Source organism: Mirounga leonina, unplaced genomic scaffold (assembly GCF_011800145.1).
Source record: "Mirounga leonina isolate KUSES-001 unplaced genomic scaffold, KU_Mleo_1.0 Mir_127, whole genome shotgun sequence".
Taxonomy (NCBI): domain Eukaryota; kingdom Metazoa; phylum Chordata; class Mammalia; order Carnivora; family Phocidae; genus Mirounga; species Mirounga leonina.
The window spans coordinates 61,896,035-61,913,945 of record NW_023270316.1 but is presented as its reverse complement, the minus strand read 5'-3'; the positions used below and the strand labels follow the sequence as shown (position 1 = coordinate 61,913,945).

The 17,911-nt window shown below is 43.3% G+C and overlaps 1 protein-coding gene across 1 annotated transcript in view; it reads right to left on the bottom strand.

Moving 5' to 3' along the window:
- Positions 1-991: 991 nt before the first annotated feature.
- Positions 992-17,911, bottom strand: part of FOXO1 (forkhead box O1) — a 99,577-nt gene continuing 82,657 nt past the window's right edge. Inside the window, exons 2-3 of the mRNA XM_035003491.1 lie at positions 4,814-6,169; positions 992-4,347 (exon numbers count right to left, since the gene is read on the bottom strand). Coding sequence (XP_034859382.1) covers positions 4,832-6,169 — 1,338 coding nt within the window. The 3' untranslated portion in view covers positions 992-4,347; positions 4,814-4,831. The remainder of the gene's footprint in view (positions 4,348-4,813; positions 6,170-17,911) is intronic.

Below are 17,911 nucleotides of genomic sequence, written 5' to 3'. Positions count from 1 at the left end.
CGTCGCTCCCTCTCATCAAGTGATGTTAAAACTTGGTAACTGGTCTCAATAAATGACACGAGATGCAGGATTTGGGGTATATGCACGGAGGGTTATGAAAGGAGCCTGCTGGCTTGAGTTCTGACAGCACGATCAGGACACTTCTCTGCATTTGAGCTAGATCAGTTTTCCCCGAGTGATCTGTGCTTGAGCCCCAGGGCCTGGGAGTAAATGCTTTTATCTGTTCTACACTCTGGGCTTTCTGACTATCATGTGTTTTAAAGAAAGGGTTCTATTTGCTAGAAGCAAGGGAAACCAACCAACCAACCCTGAAAGCTGGACTGACCTTCTGGTGTCTAAACAGATAAACATTAGAATTAACCTATCTCCTTGTTGCTACTCTCATTCATTCACTTGCCTTGTAAATGAGTCAGGAGCAAGGAGACTACACTTTGTCCTGGTTTCAAAATGCATTTTAACCACATTAATCTAATCCTAGCTCATTCCTCAGGCATCTTCTGAATAAAGCAAACCTCCAACCCGTGGCCACTTAAAGGAGGACACAATCCTCCCCCTTCAGCAAGGGGTGTAAGGTGGGGATGGGAGCCACTGCTCCCCGTGCACCGCAGCCAGTGTCTGCTGGGCGCCCTCCTGGCCAGGACTCTCCTAACTTGCCCTTCAGGGGTTTTTACCTTTAGCACGGTCTGTTCCGACATGAGATTTAATATGCCTAGGAATTACTATACAGGATGTAGTTTCAGACATGCCAAAGATGAAGTACTCTGAGGTCATTTAGTATCAAGAATTTTACTTGTTCAACTCTCGGGGCTTCAACTCTTAGAGTTGGCCCTCCCTGCCCTCCCCCCACCCCCACCAAGAGAACGACCAGATGTGAAGACACCATGGCACTGTGGCTCACAAGGTTTCACCCAACCTAAATATTAAGAAAAAAAAAAAAAAAAACCCACTAATAAAGAACTTATTCTGCACAATTAGGAAAGAAAGACACCAAACCATTCAAACATAATTTATGTACATTTATGGCTTTATACAATAATAGCAAAGATTGTTCTTGTGTCTGTAAGTACATCAGCATCATCAGGCACTTCTCAGAGAGTATCGGAACAGGAACATGGAATCCGCGCTGTTACTGAACTCGAGTAGTGAAATGCAGGCGGGCACGGCCGCGTCCTGACAGGACTCCCCTGGCCACACCGCCAGGCTGTGCGCACCACCCTCAAGGAGGAGGCCAAGAGTAATGCAAGGCTGTTTTGTTTGCATAAACCACATTGCATTTTTTAATGAATGATTACTCCCAAACCAAAACCACAAGAGAAACTTCTCGTTTAAAAGTCAGTTATAAATTAAGCACTCTTAAGAGCTGAATGTGAGAATTTCAAGTAAGTCTGGGGGAGGGAGAGGGGTGTTGGTAACATATACCCAGCAGTTGAACAAGTCCAAATTGGGTAACTTTGGAAAACTTTTTTTTTTTCCCCCGTTTTAAGCGTCCTTCTTCTCTTCTTGGTACATTCCATTGATTTACTGCCCACTGGGATACAACATTTGCTAATTAATTTAGACTCTGTCAGTTTGTTGAAGCGGAACTTTGCAAGTAATGCATCTATTACCTAAAAATATTCCATATGTCTATATTACGGAAACAATATTTTATATTTAAAATATCAGAATAGCTCTATAATACAATATGCTTTTAATAACAGTACAAACCAGAGGAAATAAATCAAACAAGGCTGCATAGGTGGTATCATCTGCACATCTCACAAAGCAATCATGTACAATAACTGATATACTAATTACTCCAGAAAGTCAGTATTCGTACAGAAGAAGAATTACCAGAGGTCACATAATGTTTGTTTTCAAAACAGACAAGGTGTCTTTCACTGGACTTCACTGTACCCCAGAGAGATACCCAAGATTCATGTCAGAATCTCAACACAAGGAGAAATCTGAAGGAAAAAAAAAAAAAAGATATTTACACAGACTCAGGAGGAAGAAACATCTTTTTAAAAGTTATTCTAGGATGTAGTAAGATTTTAAGAGCGATTTCAGCTGTAGTTGCCTCTTTAATGAACAAATGAGGGGGAGCTCTCAGGCTCGTCGTGTGAGGGCACGAGAGGAGGAAAGAAGGTGAACACGGCAACAGGAATGGGAACCCGAGGACTCTGGCATCGACAAGTTCTATCACATATGCAGAAGGCACTGCTTAGAGGAACAAGGGTTTCCAAAACCAGACCTATTCTGGAGTGGCCAACAGTGAAGATAGTTGGAGAGGAGGCTATTTAATGAATTTTCAAAATAGCAGAAGTCACAGTGGGAAGCTTTACAACAGAGCTGGCCTCCTATAGGAAATCTTTCAAGAACACTTGTGTTCTTGTTAAACACGTAGGAAAAACCAAGCCAACAGATCCGCAATTCACATGCAAGACAAAGCAAGTGTGATCCAGGCTAAGTACACAGAAAGAAATCAGAGCCTTCTCAAGAAGGCAAGAGGAACAATTTCATACACCTGCTCCTTTTACTGTGCTGACTTAGGGCATTCCACATGACTTGAAAATACCGATGGGGCGCAAAGCCAATTAACCTGGTTTGTCAGTTATAGGTAATTGCAAAATATTAAAACATAATGATGCAGAATTATAGCTTAGGTTGCTAAAGGCTAAAGAAATTCTCCAATTTTTAACTTACACTAAGAGCTTTTAAAATAAATTCAAATATGCAACTTACAGCTGGTTTGTCGGGTTTTCAAATTAATTGCCCCAATCCTTAAACAAGCTCTAGTTCCCTTTGGTAGCCATCTGCACTCAGGGACACGAAGCATTCTGCAAATCAGTAAAGTCCTATTTTAAATTTTCCTCCTTCCACCTAAATTTCCACAGTGTGCTACGTAATCTGCAGGACAGAAGGGACAGAGGGATGAAGTGTGAGTCTTAACATAATCCTTCGAGGCAGAGCTACAAAAGCAACCTCTACCTACACCAAAATAAGAACACAGAAGTACGAGGGGAAACATTTGCTGAAGCTCAACTCAAAAAGGATGAGTTGATCAAAACTCCCAGTTTTGAGAGAGGAGCACGGTTTTAGACGCAGGACTCCCTTTCTGATCCACAAACATCACGAGGCCCCTCGGGAGTAACTGACACAACACAGCACACAGGCATCTATCAGAGGACTCAATGCTCTGTGATGTACTCAGTTCACGGGATAATAGGAGCAGATGGAATTTCTTTCAAATACACACATAAAAAACGTATTAAGTTCTCCTACACATGAAACGCAAAATGTCCCTAACTATACATCGCTCTCCTGCCAAAACAGTCAGAAACGTTGAGTATGCAAGTACTAATTACAATGATTTTAAGATTAGTCAGAAACAACACCGAGTAGCATCCCAAAGTGTACAAACCAGTTAAACACATATAAAATTAGTACTAATCCAGTTAGAAATACAAAATGAAAATTACGGATGCTGCCTCAAATACCTGGGATTCCACAAATTTACAAGCAGACTATGTAACAAAGTAGACTCTAGTTTTAAGAAAACATTACAGTTCAGCATCTATTCCAAAAATGATCTCAAGTCCCAACGATAACATCAAAAATCATTTATCTGGAAATTAGAACCATTTAAATGTTTGTACAAATTTGCAAATAACAAAATAAACAAACGAAAAAATAGAAAAGACCTGTACAAGGCTGGCATTTAATCTGTTTTTCCCCCAAAGGTGTTTGACAAGTCCATGAATTCAGCAGACTGGTAACAGGCTATTGGTTCTCATGTGAGTTGTATGGCTCTGTGAACAGGCCCAAAGCTGTTCCATGGAGGCGCAGGATGGAGAGCTTGGTTCTCTGTGGTTCGTCTGTTCAGCAGAACACAGGTAGTACAAACGAAAGTTTAACTTATCAAAGACATGAGACCATCACAGTATTACAAAAAGAGTATAAACTTTCCTTGGACCAAATGGATATTAAAAAAAAAAAAAAACCAAAACAAAACCAAAAACACACACAAACACAATTCTGCAGCTACTGCTTATGTACAAAACTTGAAAGCACACCAGGATTCGACGTCTTTTCTGCAATTACATGGTGTAGTGAGTTTGGCACTTCATTGTAATGAAATTTCCAATGGCACAGTCCTTATCTACAGCAGCACATAACCTGCAAACATCGGGCAAACATCCTGTACAGGAAAAGTGTCTTCGCTGCCAAGTCTGACGAAAGGAAAAAAGAAATGCTTTTCTTTTTTTTTTTTTAAATCAAGAAACGAAAAGGAGGGGTGAAGGACATCTTTGGACTGCTTCTCTCAGTTCCTGCTGTCAGACAATCTGAAGTACTTTTAAGTGTAGCCTAGAAAAAACACACAATGAAAATACAGCCAAATTAAAATCAATTCCATTTAACATATTAGAGTGACAGATATACTTGGGGGCAGGGGGGGAGCTTTCTCAAACAGCTCCAAAATCATTCAATGGGGGAAAATTCTATTTAAAAAAAAAAAAACAAAACTGCAGTATTTGATTTGTATCAAACACATTCATTTATTGAAGAGCTACTAAAAAGATGCAGCCATCTAACTGTCAGAAGAAAACCTTTAAAGCAGTCAAAGGAAGCTTCCTTATGCTTAAGCTCAAAAAAAAAAAAATTTATGAGCTGCAAAAGGGGCAGAGAACGCATGATAAAAGATGCCTCTCGGCAAGGAACAGGCAGCTGACATCAGAAAAGTCGCAACTATGGAAGATATATGGCAAGTTACTGTGTTCCTCTATTTTAAGCTCTGGCTTCAGAAGGTCTTTTGACATTGGGGTGATCTTACCTGTTCACTAACTCACTCTTAGCCTGACACCCAGCTATGTGTCGTCGTCTTGACGCTGTGCGGGAAGCTTTGGTTGGGCAACACATTGTCAAAGTTAAAATCCAAAGTATCTCCATCCATGAGGTCGTTCCGAATGATGGACTCCATGTCACAGTCCAAGCGCTCAATAAACATGCCATCCAAGTCACTGGGGAGCTTCTCCTGGTGGAGAATGCCCATCCTGCCATAGCCATTGCAGCTGCTCACTGAGGAGTAGGCCCCTAGGGTGTTCATCTGCATGGGGTGGGACAGAGGCACTTGTAAAGCTGTCTTCACTGGGGCCAAGCGGTTCATACCCGAGGTGTGGGGCATGGTGTTGACCGCGTGGGGCAAGGCACGCCCATTAACTGCAGATGTTGGCTGGGTATGTCCAGGGTGGGTGTGGGAGCTGGGGTTCATCATTTTGTTATGAGATGCCTGGCTGCCATAGGTTGACATGACCGAATTAGGGCCCATCAACACATTCTGACCAAGGACCCGGCTGTTGGGTTGGGCGACCCCAGGATCAACTGCTGTCATGATATCATTATGGGGAGGAGAGTCAGAAGTAAGCAACTCCTTCAAGAGTCCCGGTGCACAGTTATACTGATTCATACCTCCATAGCTCGATTTGTTGTCCTGAAGTGTTTGCATAGGCATCTGGGGCAAAGGGCTCATGCTGGACTGGCCATATGTATATTTTTGGTAGTTTGGGCTGGGTGAATTCAGACTGGTGTTTGGCGGTGCAAATGAGTAGCATGGTGTCTGCTGCATCATGGTGCCAGGTGAAGACTGGGTTGAAACAGTTAATGGCGTTGGCGATGAGAGAAGGTTGAGGTTATCCAAAAGATTTTCCATATTTTCAGGATTGCTTATCTCAGACAGACTGGGTAGAGTAGAAGCCATCTTTGCAGCAGATGGTGGGTACACCATAGAATGCACATCCCCATCTCCAAGATCATCCTGTTCGGTCATAATGGGAGAAAGTCTCCCACTAATAGTACTAGCATTCGAGCTAGTTCGAGGGCGAAATGTACTCCAGTTATCAAAGTCATCGTTGCTGTGAGAGCCAGGGCTTGCGGGCCACTTAGAAAACTGAGATCCTGGGCTGTCCCCGGCACCCTCCTGGCCAGCCTGGAGGGATGCTTTTTTCTTAGCAGCCCGGCCCCGGCTCTTAGCAAATTTACTGTTGTTGTCCATGGAAGCAGCTCTTCTCCGGGGGGATTTTCCACTCTTGCCTCCCTCTGGATTGAGCATCCACCAAGAACTTTTTCCAGTTCCTTCATTCTGCACACGAATGAACTTGCTGTGTAGGGACAGATTATGGCGAATTGAATTCTGTAAAGCAAAACATCATGTTAGAAACACAATACTTCTCCAGTTGGAATACTATTTGGTATAGACAGATAGATGGGAAGACAAGTAAAAAATTTTTAAAGTTTGTGGTACAGATTTCAACCCATACAATTACACCCATGTGGGTTCTGAACTCCACTATAAAAGAGCTCAAACCAGTATAAGAGAAATAGTATCTTATCTTAAAAACAGTATCTGTATCTTAACGTAATGAGGGGACAAAATTAAATAAGCACTATTATAGACATCTTTTATATAGCTATATTTTATAGGGCAATTACAGAACTGGTTTTAAAACCACTTAAATTTTTGCTTGGCTACAATGCTCTGCAAATAGCACTCTGTAACAAAGTGCTATCAAAAACCCTTTCCATTCTATCACCCCTAAAACTACTGCCAGTTCTCTTCAGATTGCACATATGCCATTTACACAAGTGAGAAGTTTTATATTACTGGGCCCACATGATTATGGAAAAGAAAGAAGTGAAGCAGGGTATATTCTTAGTTAAGAATTAAAAGCCTGAAAACTAGTAAGACCTAGATTCCTTTCTACTTTTCAAGTCCATTAGGCAAATATAGGTGAATATAAGACAAACAGGATCGTATTTCTTATTTTAGAAAGTTGAACTGCCAAAAAAGGGAGATTTTAAATTCCAGTGTTGTTGGGGCGCCTGGGTGGCTCAGTTGTTAAGCATCTGCCTTCAGCTCAGGTCATGATCCCAGAGTCCTGGGATGGAGCCCCGCATCGGGCTCCCCGCTTGACGGGAAGCCTGCTTCTCCCTCTCCCACTCCCCCTGCTTGTGTTCCCTCTCTCGCTCTCTGTCCGTTAAATAAATAAATAAAATCTTAAATAAAATTAAAAAATAAAATGTTCAGTGGTGCCTGGCACATGGTAAGCGGTCACCAAGAAGTAGGTACCAGATCCCAACTTTGGGGGCACAAGGATATTGCCAATCTGAGCCCTGCTCCCCTCTTCCTATTTACTGGGGGTGTGGGTAGGAGTTTAGCCGTATTACAAACACACACCCACAACTCCAAACATACAGGAGGCCAGAGATAGTCTCAAGCTTCAGTAAAAGCAGCAAGGCCAGACTGCAAACAAGGAAGCCCCAATCTGATTCCTCTAATGGACACATGGGTGAGACTGCCAGCATCTGGAGAGCCTCTGGGACATATGGAAAAGGAAAAATGGGCTCCAAAGGAGGGACTCCAAGGGACTTCTGTCCCTTGTCTTGTAGCTTTTTGTTCCCCATACAGAACAGGGCAAGAGTAGACCCTTACTAGCTGCTCATTCAGCAGCCTCTGTCATCAGGGCCCTGAGCCTAAGGCCAGGAGCAGGATTCTGGGTGTCATAGACACTGGGAGCAGGGCGTTGTGCGTGATTCCCAAGCCTTCCCTGGCGCCCTCGGCCAACTGGGCACCCTGGACCTCTGTGGCCCCTCTCCCTGACCACGAAAAGGCTCTGGCTGGATCTGTGGTCACCCAGGGATGCAGCCACAATGCCCACAACCTTTTGCCATCCATGTGGGATGTAATGATGCTTTGAGTGCCAATCGCTGCGCCAGAAAAAGCCTTTGCACAGCAGGACAAGGCCAAGGCTTCAACAAAAACCATGAATTCAAGTGCTTTCTTATTAAAAAGAGATTGAAAACAGAAAAGAAAAATAAATCTCCCTTTCTAAAAAGAGATGCAAAAATCTGAGTAGAGTGAGGCTGGACAGCCAGGGCTGAGAAATCCATATTTCAAAATGCCCTCTGACCCTCTGTACTACATTCCACCCAAGAATTGCAACAGAGCAGCAAACGTGACAAGCCCTTCTGCCAGGGCATACAGTGAGTGCGGGGCAGACACGGCCCTGAACGGGGGCTTCCGGGCTGGATGCTGGGCAGGTGTGCGAGTGGGTGGCAGGCAGGTTTCTTTTGTTCCCTAGACTTTCCTCTTCCTTCCCACCTCTTGATCTATCCCCAACTCAAGACAAGCTTTGAGGAAGACTTTAAGTACATACAAGAACCCCTAAAAGAGGCCAAAGACTACATTTCTCCAATGGCCTATTTCATTCCCAGAAGAGTCTCCAAACCCTACCGAAGGATCTTAAACACACACACACCTATGTATGCTCCCAGGAGCCACAGCCTCATCTCCTGGACCCACTAACACCAGCAAACCAAGTTCTAAATTCATCCTGAAAAAGAGGCAGGCCTGTCCCTGGGGTAGACCTGGAAGGGAGCCGAGCGCTCTGACCCTATGACATGTTCTATAGGCTGAAAGTCTGGACGTTTGCACAATATTCCATCATGACTATCTTGTTCTTGGAACACAACAGACACCCAGATAAGCCACGATGAAATCTCTGGAGGAAAGGAAGCTTGACTCCTGTCCCTGTCACATTTAGTTAATGATAAAGGGGGAGGATCCTCCTAGATGATGGCTTCCTGGCTGTCTGCACTGACTGGTGGAGGGTGGTGCAGCTCTCCAACACACACAATTAGATCAGCTCATCTGTAACTGCAATTAGGGGACACTTTTAATGAGATTGCAGAACGTGTAATGATGAAATCTTCAGAAAGTTCAGGAAGCATTCAACTAACTCAGGTGGGACATACGCTAACTTACTACTCAGACTTGGACTTAACCCCCTCCTCCAAAAAGGGGGTCCAAAGCAATCCCCTACTTATCAAAACATCACGCTCCATATTTTTCTAAGAGGACATTTCAGGTCGCTCTTTGAGTAACAGAGCTGTCTTCTAACTTTGCCAACAATTAAAAAAAAATTTTTTCCAAACAGGAAAAGGTTTGCTGTGCAGGGCTTGTTACAAAAATTCCTGTTTTTCATACAGCCAGCAGGGCTCTGGTGGAGGGCGGGCAGGGAGGGGCCTGAAGAGGTAAATCTTGTAAAAATGTGTGCTGCTATTAATGGTATTATGTCTGTAGATCCCTGCAGGGCACAGCCACGGCTGCAGGGAACGGCAGTTCTCCCGTGAACGGTGCGCAGAGCCACACGCGACTGTCGGTGCTGGAAGATACTCAGTTCTTGAACTATGAGCAAAATAGTACCTGAGGAACGAGGCAGGCTGTGAAGACAGAAAACTCAGGCACTGTAAGCCACTTACCCAAATCCTGAGTTTTTACATGACGCCATTAGGGTTTTTTCCCCCACATCAGCAAATTTCCTCTCCACCAGCTGTATTTCTCTGCAGCCTGGGCTTTTTACTAATGCCAAGCTGGATTTCCTCCACACATACCCTCTCTGCCACTTGCTCCCCGACTGTACCCCAAGCAAGGCAGCACGTTCTTCTTGGGAAGCCTGACCCAAAGAACCCAGTGGGTCGTGTCGGGGGCAGGAGTAGCTGCACAAGGTATGTGCTTGCTCTTTCAGCCTGCTTCTAACTCCCAGGTGTTCGATTTCAGGAGCTCTATGGATTCCAAGCGGCTTAAAGGGCAAGGGCTGAAGTACGTTTTTATTTCCTAATCTGAAAGCCCCTACACACATACACACGCTCTGCACACAAGACAAATTCAATGAATGTCTGGTGACTGACATCCCAAACACATCACAGGGAAGATGTAAGGTCTTACACATCTTTTATCCATCTGTTCATGTACCAATTCATGCCAAATAACGTTTACTGGGACCTATTTTGGGCAAGGTGCAGGGAAGGACAAGAGAAGGATTCAGGCAGAGTCTGCCTTCTAGGTGCTTTACGATCTACCTGGGGCAAGAACAAGTCCACCTCAACGGCCACTTGGGACAGAAAATGATGCACAAACAACTGTCCAAGAGCACTGACATTCTCCTGCCAAAGGTCACCACCCCACCTCCTCCAACTTCTCTCTCAGCCCAAATGTCCCTTTCTTCTGGAACCATCCCATCCTATGGCTCCCTAACACAGGACCTTGTTTACTCACCACAATTAGGATTCTGCTATGTGTGGTCCCTTGGGGGAGTGCCTGGCTCCCCACTACACTGTAAGCTGCATGAGCCCAGGACCTGGTCTGTCTTCTCGTACACTGTATCCTCACAGCTCCATCACCAAGAGGCACACAAGTATCTGTTGAATGGATTAATAGGTTCTACATTTACAGGGTTGTTGTGGAGATGAAATGAGATAACACATGTAAAGTGCTTACCTCAATCAATATTAGCTGTCGTTATTATTAGAATAACGGCATCTATAAAATAACACGTCTGTGTTTTAAAGACTTATCTGTATTATAACCATTTTATTTATGATCACACCTTGCGCTGTTGCCACTAACACAAGGCTTTTACATGTCAGGTACTGGAAAAACAGACCCATTCAGGGTAAGAGATAAGATGTTTTCTCTCTGCACTAGATAGTGTCTCGGGTGCTGTGGACAGATGTTAATAAGGAAGGACTTCAGATACCAAAGCTGGTGTATCACTACCCTTGCCGGTGAGTGTCACGAGAATCCTGAAGTCTTCTCGAGGTGTTGCCACGGAGCCTTGCACATGGGCATCACGTACGGCTGCGGGCTCGCCGCGCTCCGCACTCAGCCAGCGCCTGGTGGGGTAGGCAGTGGCAGGGATTACACAGGCCACAGTCAAGAGACCACAGTCTGGTATCTCCTGGGGGCGGGGGGCGGGGTGGGGGGGCAGGTTATGACTGAGCCCTGCTGCTCTCCTGCCTCGCTCCCTGGCTGGAAGAAACTAGGCTCTGAGGCTGGCCCCTAGAAGCCCTGAGGACACAGGACAGGAACTGCCCCTCCCAGGATGCTCCCAGCCCTGCTGTCTAAAGCAATAATCAGAGCCACTGAAGCACAAGCAAGAAGCAACCTTCATACCTTTCATTTAGTTTTAAGTTTTTTGACTCATTTTTAAATCTATATTTGCAAATATGTTATATAATGTATGCAATGTATTGTTATAGTGCAAATGTAACATCGGAAAGGGTATGTGATTTCTAAAAAAACATTTAGAGGGGTGCCTGGGTGGCTCAGTCATTAAGCGTCTGCCTTCGGCTCAGGTCATGATCTCAGGGTCCCAGAATCAAGCCCCATATCAGGCTCCCTGCTCAGCGGGAAGCCTGCTTCTCCCTCTCCCATTACCCCTGCTTGTGTTCCTTCTCTCGCTTTGTCTCTGTCAAATAAATAAATAAAATCTTAAAAAAAACCAAAAAAACAAAAAAGAACATTTAGAGACGCCTAGTCTATTACAGTAGGCGTCTAATCTACTAGAAGCCTGAACAAAGAAAACCTAGGGAGAGCCAGCCCTAGAGTCAAGTCTAGCAAACTGTTTGGCCCACCAGACCTGGGTTGAAGAAACAGTCTGGTCTAGCCCTCGGTTTGCATCTCTCCTCCCCTGCCCTGCCCCAGGCTCTTCCTGACCACTTCTCTGTCCCCTGGACCCTCATCAACCTGAATTCTGCCATCTGACTCGAGCTGCCAGCTTGGCTCCATCTAGCCTGTCCACTGGTGTGCGTGGAGACCACCACCTCTCGGCCATGGATCTTGCCCTCACTCCACTTTTTTTCCTGGTTGGCAGTTCTAAGACTAGTCTGGTTTTTGTGTTTAACCAAAAAATAAAACAAAACCATCCACTTAAGTTGGCCTTCATACTTTAGGTCTGAATTTTACTTTATACACAAATTGCTTTTAAAACCTCATCTGATTCCACACTTGGAAGATCCCTTTAAGGCAGATATTATTGAACCTGTTTTAGAAATGGGAAAACTGAGGCTCAGAAAATGAACTGTACAACTAGGACTCAGACCAAGGTTTCATGAGTCTGCATGTAACACTGCTGCCAGCTAGAAAAACCACCTCCTTGGCTTCATCGTTAAGAATCAAAAGAACATACTTAAGACTAAGGTTATATGAATGCATCTTGAGGGAATGGAAATAATTCTGCTTACAAATACTAGTTTACAAAACTAATTTTCTGCCTCACTGGATAATAAATTCACAAAATAGGATTTGCTTCGATTCTAAGGGGTTACTCTTTCTGGCAGGAAACCATAGCAGCTGAAGTGTGAACTTCAGGTATGAGCATCGCCCTGGGGAAAGCGTGCGTAAGGAGGCTGTGGGGACCCACAGGAAAATGGAGCGGCCCCAGAGGCCCCTGCAGCCTAGCACTGCCCAGCACCCTGCCGCAGGGTGGGTGTGAGCAACAGTGACCAAGTCAAACAAAAAGAACTTCAAACTAAGACGCTGGAACACATGACTAAATGAACTTGTTGTTCTAGAAATTCTAGAAATTCTTTCAAAATGCTAGACAAACTAGATTTTTCCAAAAGCATTTTATCTAATTTCTGTGAACGCTGTCAATGCCTGCAATTGTTTTGCGGACTCCCAGCGTGGACTGGACTCCCTCCTCCTGCTTCCTCTCTCTTACACCGTCTCTTCCTGCACTTCAACAAGTGAAAACAAACTTAGGAGAAAGTCGGAATAATCTCTATTCAACAGAGTTCCCATTAAGGTTGCTAATAAAACAACTTTGTAAAATAATCCATTTTGTTGCAAAAAGAAGGAAAACATGTGACTGTTGGCCAATTGTTCTTTTTACAAGTGATGTCAATAGACACACTATCAATAGACAGCATATAGATTCAAGTTTGAAAAGTGTTGGAATAGAAGATCTGCCGTGAATAGCTAATCTACATGCTTACACATTAGGTTCCAGCAGCATTCAGCTCTTCTTCCAAAAGGCTGGTATCCTTGCCCAGGAACCGGTCCTTGCCTGGACACCGAACAATCCCATAGGCCAGTCTCACCCCAGGTCTGCACTGAGGAGGACTCAGCTTCTCCAGTGAGCCCAGGGCTGTGAAGAAAGGACTCACAGCCTCATAAAATTTGCAAACTAGAAGGCAATCAATGGGAAAGTCATCTGGCCTAATGCCCCCATTTCATATTAGGGAAAAGAGAGTCTGGAAAGATTAAAATGCAGATGAAAAATTTGTGAGTGTTCATTTACAAAAAGCAGAAGCACACGGGGCTTTATTCCTAGAAGAAATGTATAACAAGTACGAAGAACGTGCAATGTCCCTCCCCTAGCCAAACCAATCCATAGCTATAGATTCTCAAATGGCTATAGATACACATTTAGCTCTAAACAGCTTTCTCTCTGACTCAAATCATTCCAAAGAAGGAAAATATGACTATATTAAAGAACCTCCAGCAAAAAAAGCATGTGGGAGATTATGTTCTCATGTAAAACACCAAAAAGACAAATTTAAGAACTCATGAGCCCCATGAGAAGTTTCACGTTTGTGGGGAAGCACACAGAGGCAGAACCCAGGGTCAGGCTGACTGCGGGGCCACCCTGAGTGAGTGCCTTGATCTCGCTAAGCCCCAGTCTCGCCATTTGTGAATCAGTAATTACCCAGGATTGTTACATAGGATGCTTAGGGACTGAACAGCAGCATGTATATGGAAAGCACTTAGTGCACCCCTGGACACAAAGCTGAGGAAATAAAGGTTGGCTATTTTGTGATAGGAAGCAAAGGGATACATAAACAGGAATTTTAAAGCTATCATGAATGGTTACAACTTGATTAAAAACCATTCATCACAAACTTCCTGTTTTAACAGGCTGCCAGCCTTCCTCAGACTTGTTTCCATGTCCTCACAACTGAACTGCAATCTTTCTCTTACAGAAAAATTGTTTTCTCCCCTTAAGAAGATTTTCAATGCAAAAATGTGATTAACTAGTGTGTTCTGTTGGCTTTTTGGATGACCTATGTCAGAACACATGTGTGTCCACGAGGTTGTTCAAGGAGGAGACAGAGTGATGACAGATTCTATTCAGGAGGGCAATTATTAGAACAGTGCTCTTTCTCATTTCCTCTCACACACTAGTTACTGCCATTTACCTGGCTGAGAACAAACCCTATAAGAGCCATGAAGAGGTGGGCGATTTCAAGAACATATTGCAGGACAAAATATTTGGTAAAAAGGTGAGCTACAAGTGAATGGGACCATGATACTAGGAAACAAAGAGGGAAGACAGAGGCACCCCCAGCCTTTGAAGGAAGAGCAAGAAGAAACCTTGCAATGCAGAAAACAGATGATGATCCAAGGATGCAAGATGATGCTTGCCTGATCTTTCATAAGCTCTCATATTAGTCAAAAGCCTAAAAATTTCAGAATAACATGCCAGCCAATAACCTCATTGGTTTAGGGTTTAAAAAAAAATCTCCGGGCGCCTGGGTGGCTCAGTTGGTTAAGCGACTGCCTTCGGCTCAGGTCATGATCCTGGAGTCCCGGAATCGAGTCCCGCATCAGGCTCCCTGCTCGGCAGGGAGTCTGCTTCTCCCTCTGACCCTCCTCCCTCTCATGCTCTCTGTCTCTCATTCTCTCTGTCTCAAATAAATAAATAAAATCTTAAAAAAAAAAAAAAAAAATCTCCAGGGACAGAACAGAAAATTTACTTAATGATATCAAAACTATCACAAGCTTTTATTTTTCAGAAGGTCATTATCAAAAAGAAGCACAGTGTTTCCCCTTGCTGTGTCCTACAGCAAAGCCCCATATCAAAGAAAGCTACTTTTTTTGAAAGAAAGGGTAAAGCCCTTAATTTTCAGAACATGAAAAGGAAAGTCCTTCCTGTACCATTTAATGCCCCATGCTTTACACACTATCAGAAACTAGAAACACCAAAAGACAAAATTCAAAAAAATCCAGGTAAGATTGAAACCTTAGATCTAGATACAAGCATCTTTCCTCATGTTCCAGATCATGGGGCATTTATCTTAATCACTCTCCTTCTAAAACTTCCATAAAAGTTGTTAATCGGACCCTTGCTTAAGACAAGTCTAGAAAACAGAAACTACCTCATGCTGTCATACACTTAGGCCGGATAACACTGCCACAAAATCCAACAAGGCCAACCTCAAATGAGTGTCATCCACCCTGGCTAGAGAGACTAAATTTCATTTAGTTGGGGTGTGTGTGTGGGGGGGGGGGTGTCTTTAAGGGATCTGTAGGCTAACTAAGGATTTCAACACAGAGTTTGTTTCTCTTGGGATTAATTGTTTCTTTGCAGCATGTAGGCATACTTGGCAACCCTTTAACCCACTCACCTCCTTCCCCAGGGAGGAATACAGACCAGGCACTGCCAAGTCCACAGCAAAGAGCTTCAACTCCCCATTCTGCCCATTTAGGTGACCTAAGGGAGCCCATCCTTTCTGAAACTTCTATTTTCAAGATTTATTTCTGAGTGCACTGCGGAGCCCGACAGGGGCTCAGTCTCACGACCCTGAGATCATGACCTGAGCAGAAATCTAGAGTCAGACGCTTAACCGACTGAGCCACCCAGACACCCCTGAAACTCCGATTTAATTATCTGCTCAGAATATGAACTTTTTGCTGCTCCTAATGACTGCCTCAGACACATAGGGCCGTACCACAGCATAATGTTAAAAGGGAATTCATTTGTTGCAGAAGTGATCCTGCTGTTTCTTAACAAAAATTTGTGTCCATCTTATAGGCCATACCATTTTTCTCATCCTCAATGGCTCTATAAATGCTCTGCTTTACAACGCAATTAACTACCTCTGTATTTGGCTACCGGAAAAATAACAATTGGTGTATCTGACTACCAGAGTAAGGTAAAACAAAATAAAAATGAACACTTTAGAAGTTTTTTCTTCTGATGAATAGCTCAAATTAGGCATAAATGAAACACAGCACATAAGAGTTTCATCAATTTTCAAGTTTTCTAAAGTTATTAAAGGATCAAAGTGAACATTAAAATATTTTGTTGGGGATAGTGACGAGCCCATTAAACCTGTTCATGTTAGGTGAATGTTTATTCCGGGTATGTGCCCAAACTGTTTTTACAAGAGCCGATGAAAAACTTTATGAATTGACTATAAATTCAAAGGAAAGAACACTGAAATTTTGATGGATTAAAATCTCTAGGATATGGGTGCCTGGGTGGCTCAGGGGGTTAAGCGTCTGCCCTGGGCTCAGGTCATGATCCCGGGGTCCTGGCACTAAGACCCACATCAGGCTCCTTGTTCCGTGGGAAGCCTGCTTCTCCCTCTGCCTGCCGCTCCCCTTGCTTGTGCTCTCTCTGTCAAATAAATAAATAAAATATTTTTAAAAAATAAAATCTCTAGGACAACATCCCATCCATAGAATGTACGATCTAGAATTGTTTTTTACCCTAAATATGTTCACTGTCTGGAAAATCTAGGGAAAAATGAATCTACCGAATGCATAATCTATTTGCCAAGAACTGCTACTCTTAGTAAACAATTTAAAAGTATGAAGCCAAAGTGGTTTTTTTCTGTTTTGGAACTCAAATACCACAGATCCAGATTACAAAAAGAATGGAAAGAAACTGTGAAAATTTAATATGCTGAATTACGTATTTGCAAAATAAAGTTCCCTTAGTTATACAGAATCTTGAAATTGGCTTGCTTGCCCAATACTCTGGCTAAGGGGCCTAAAGCAACAATGATTTGTGAATGCTAAGCATACATTGTTTTTTGTTTGGGGGCAACCTCCCAAAAACTCTTGTCCCAGATCAAATAACTATTTAAAAAAAAAAAAAAAAAAAATCACTGGCTGACCTAATCCCAAAACCTAACAGCAAAACCATTTGGGCCCATCTGCTTCATGATAAAGTAAAATCCCCCCCTGCCATGGGAGACTGGGGCCCAAGCCAGGGCTGTTTCCAAGCATCCTGCAGATATCCGGATCCAATTCAGCAAGCAATTTAGTCAAATTCTGACAACCTAGTTAAGAATGTAATGGATAGCTTAGAATTGTTACCGGATTGAACAAAGTTTGAAATAGTCATTCTTCACAGTGCAACCCTAGCCCCAGAAGATAAATTTTACATTTTAACCATTTTTAAAGTCCACAATACATTTCTATTAACAATAGAGACAGACACCAATATATTGTATAACCATTTTAGTCCTCAAAGTAGCTATAAATTAAGCTAGAGTATCATACAATTTTAGAACAAAACCTAGTTTTCTAGATTGGGTTATGTGTGTGTGTGTGTGTGTTCTAAAGAGACCACAGGGTGAATCAGGGCTGGACTAGAACATGCTCAGTCAATCCCAGTCCAGCCCAGTGTCAGGGCACTGCTTTGTTGCTGGGGTCCGGAGGGGAAGGAAGACAGTGTACCAAGAAGGAAGGGTCTCATAGGACCTGAAATCAGTCACCTTTATTGGGAATACAAACAAAAGATAAAATTCTACCTTTGTTTTGTCATTGAAAACTCCATCCAAAATTAATCAAGAAATTGAGCAAAGCCTAGTTGAAATCAGTCTAACGTAAACTATTTAAATCTACTGACAATCTCAGAAATTAATTTATTTACACTCACTTCAGTAACATAAATTAGGGTCTTGAAACTTTTTTTTTTTAAGATTTTATTTATTTATTTGACAGAGAGATAGAGAGCACAAGTAGGCAGAGAGGCAGGCAGAGGGAGAGGGAGAAGCAGGCTCCCCGGTGAGCAAGGAGCCTGATGTGGGGCTCGATCCAAGGACCCCGGGATCATGACCTGAGCCAAAAGCAGCCGTTTAACCGACTGAGCCACCCAGGCGCCCTAGGGTCTTGAAACTTGGCCAAAGTAAAAGCAATCAATGTAATTTTCATTCAACAAGTATCTACTGAGCCCCTACTGCATACCAGGTACTATGGAGACAACAAAGTAGCATGAGGTTCTTTCCTGTTTCCAATAGTTTTTCATGTATATGTATATGTATATGTATATGTATATGTATATGTATATGTATATGTATA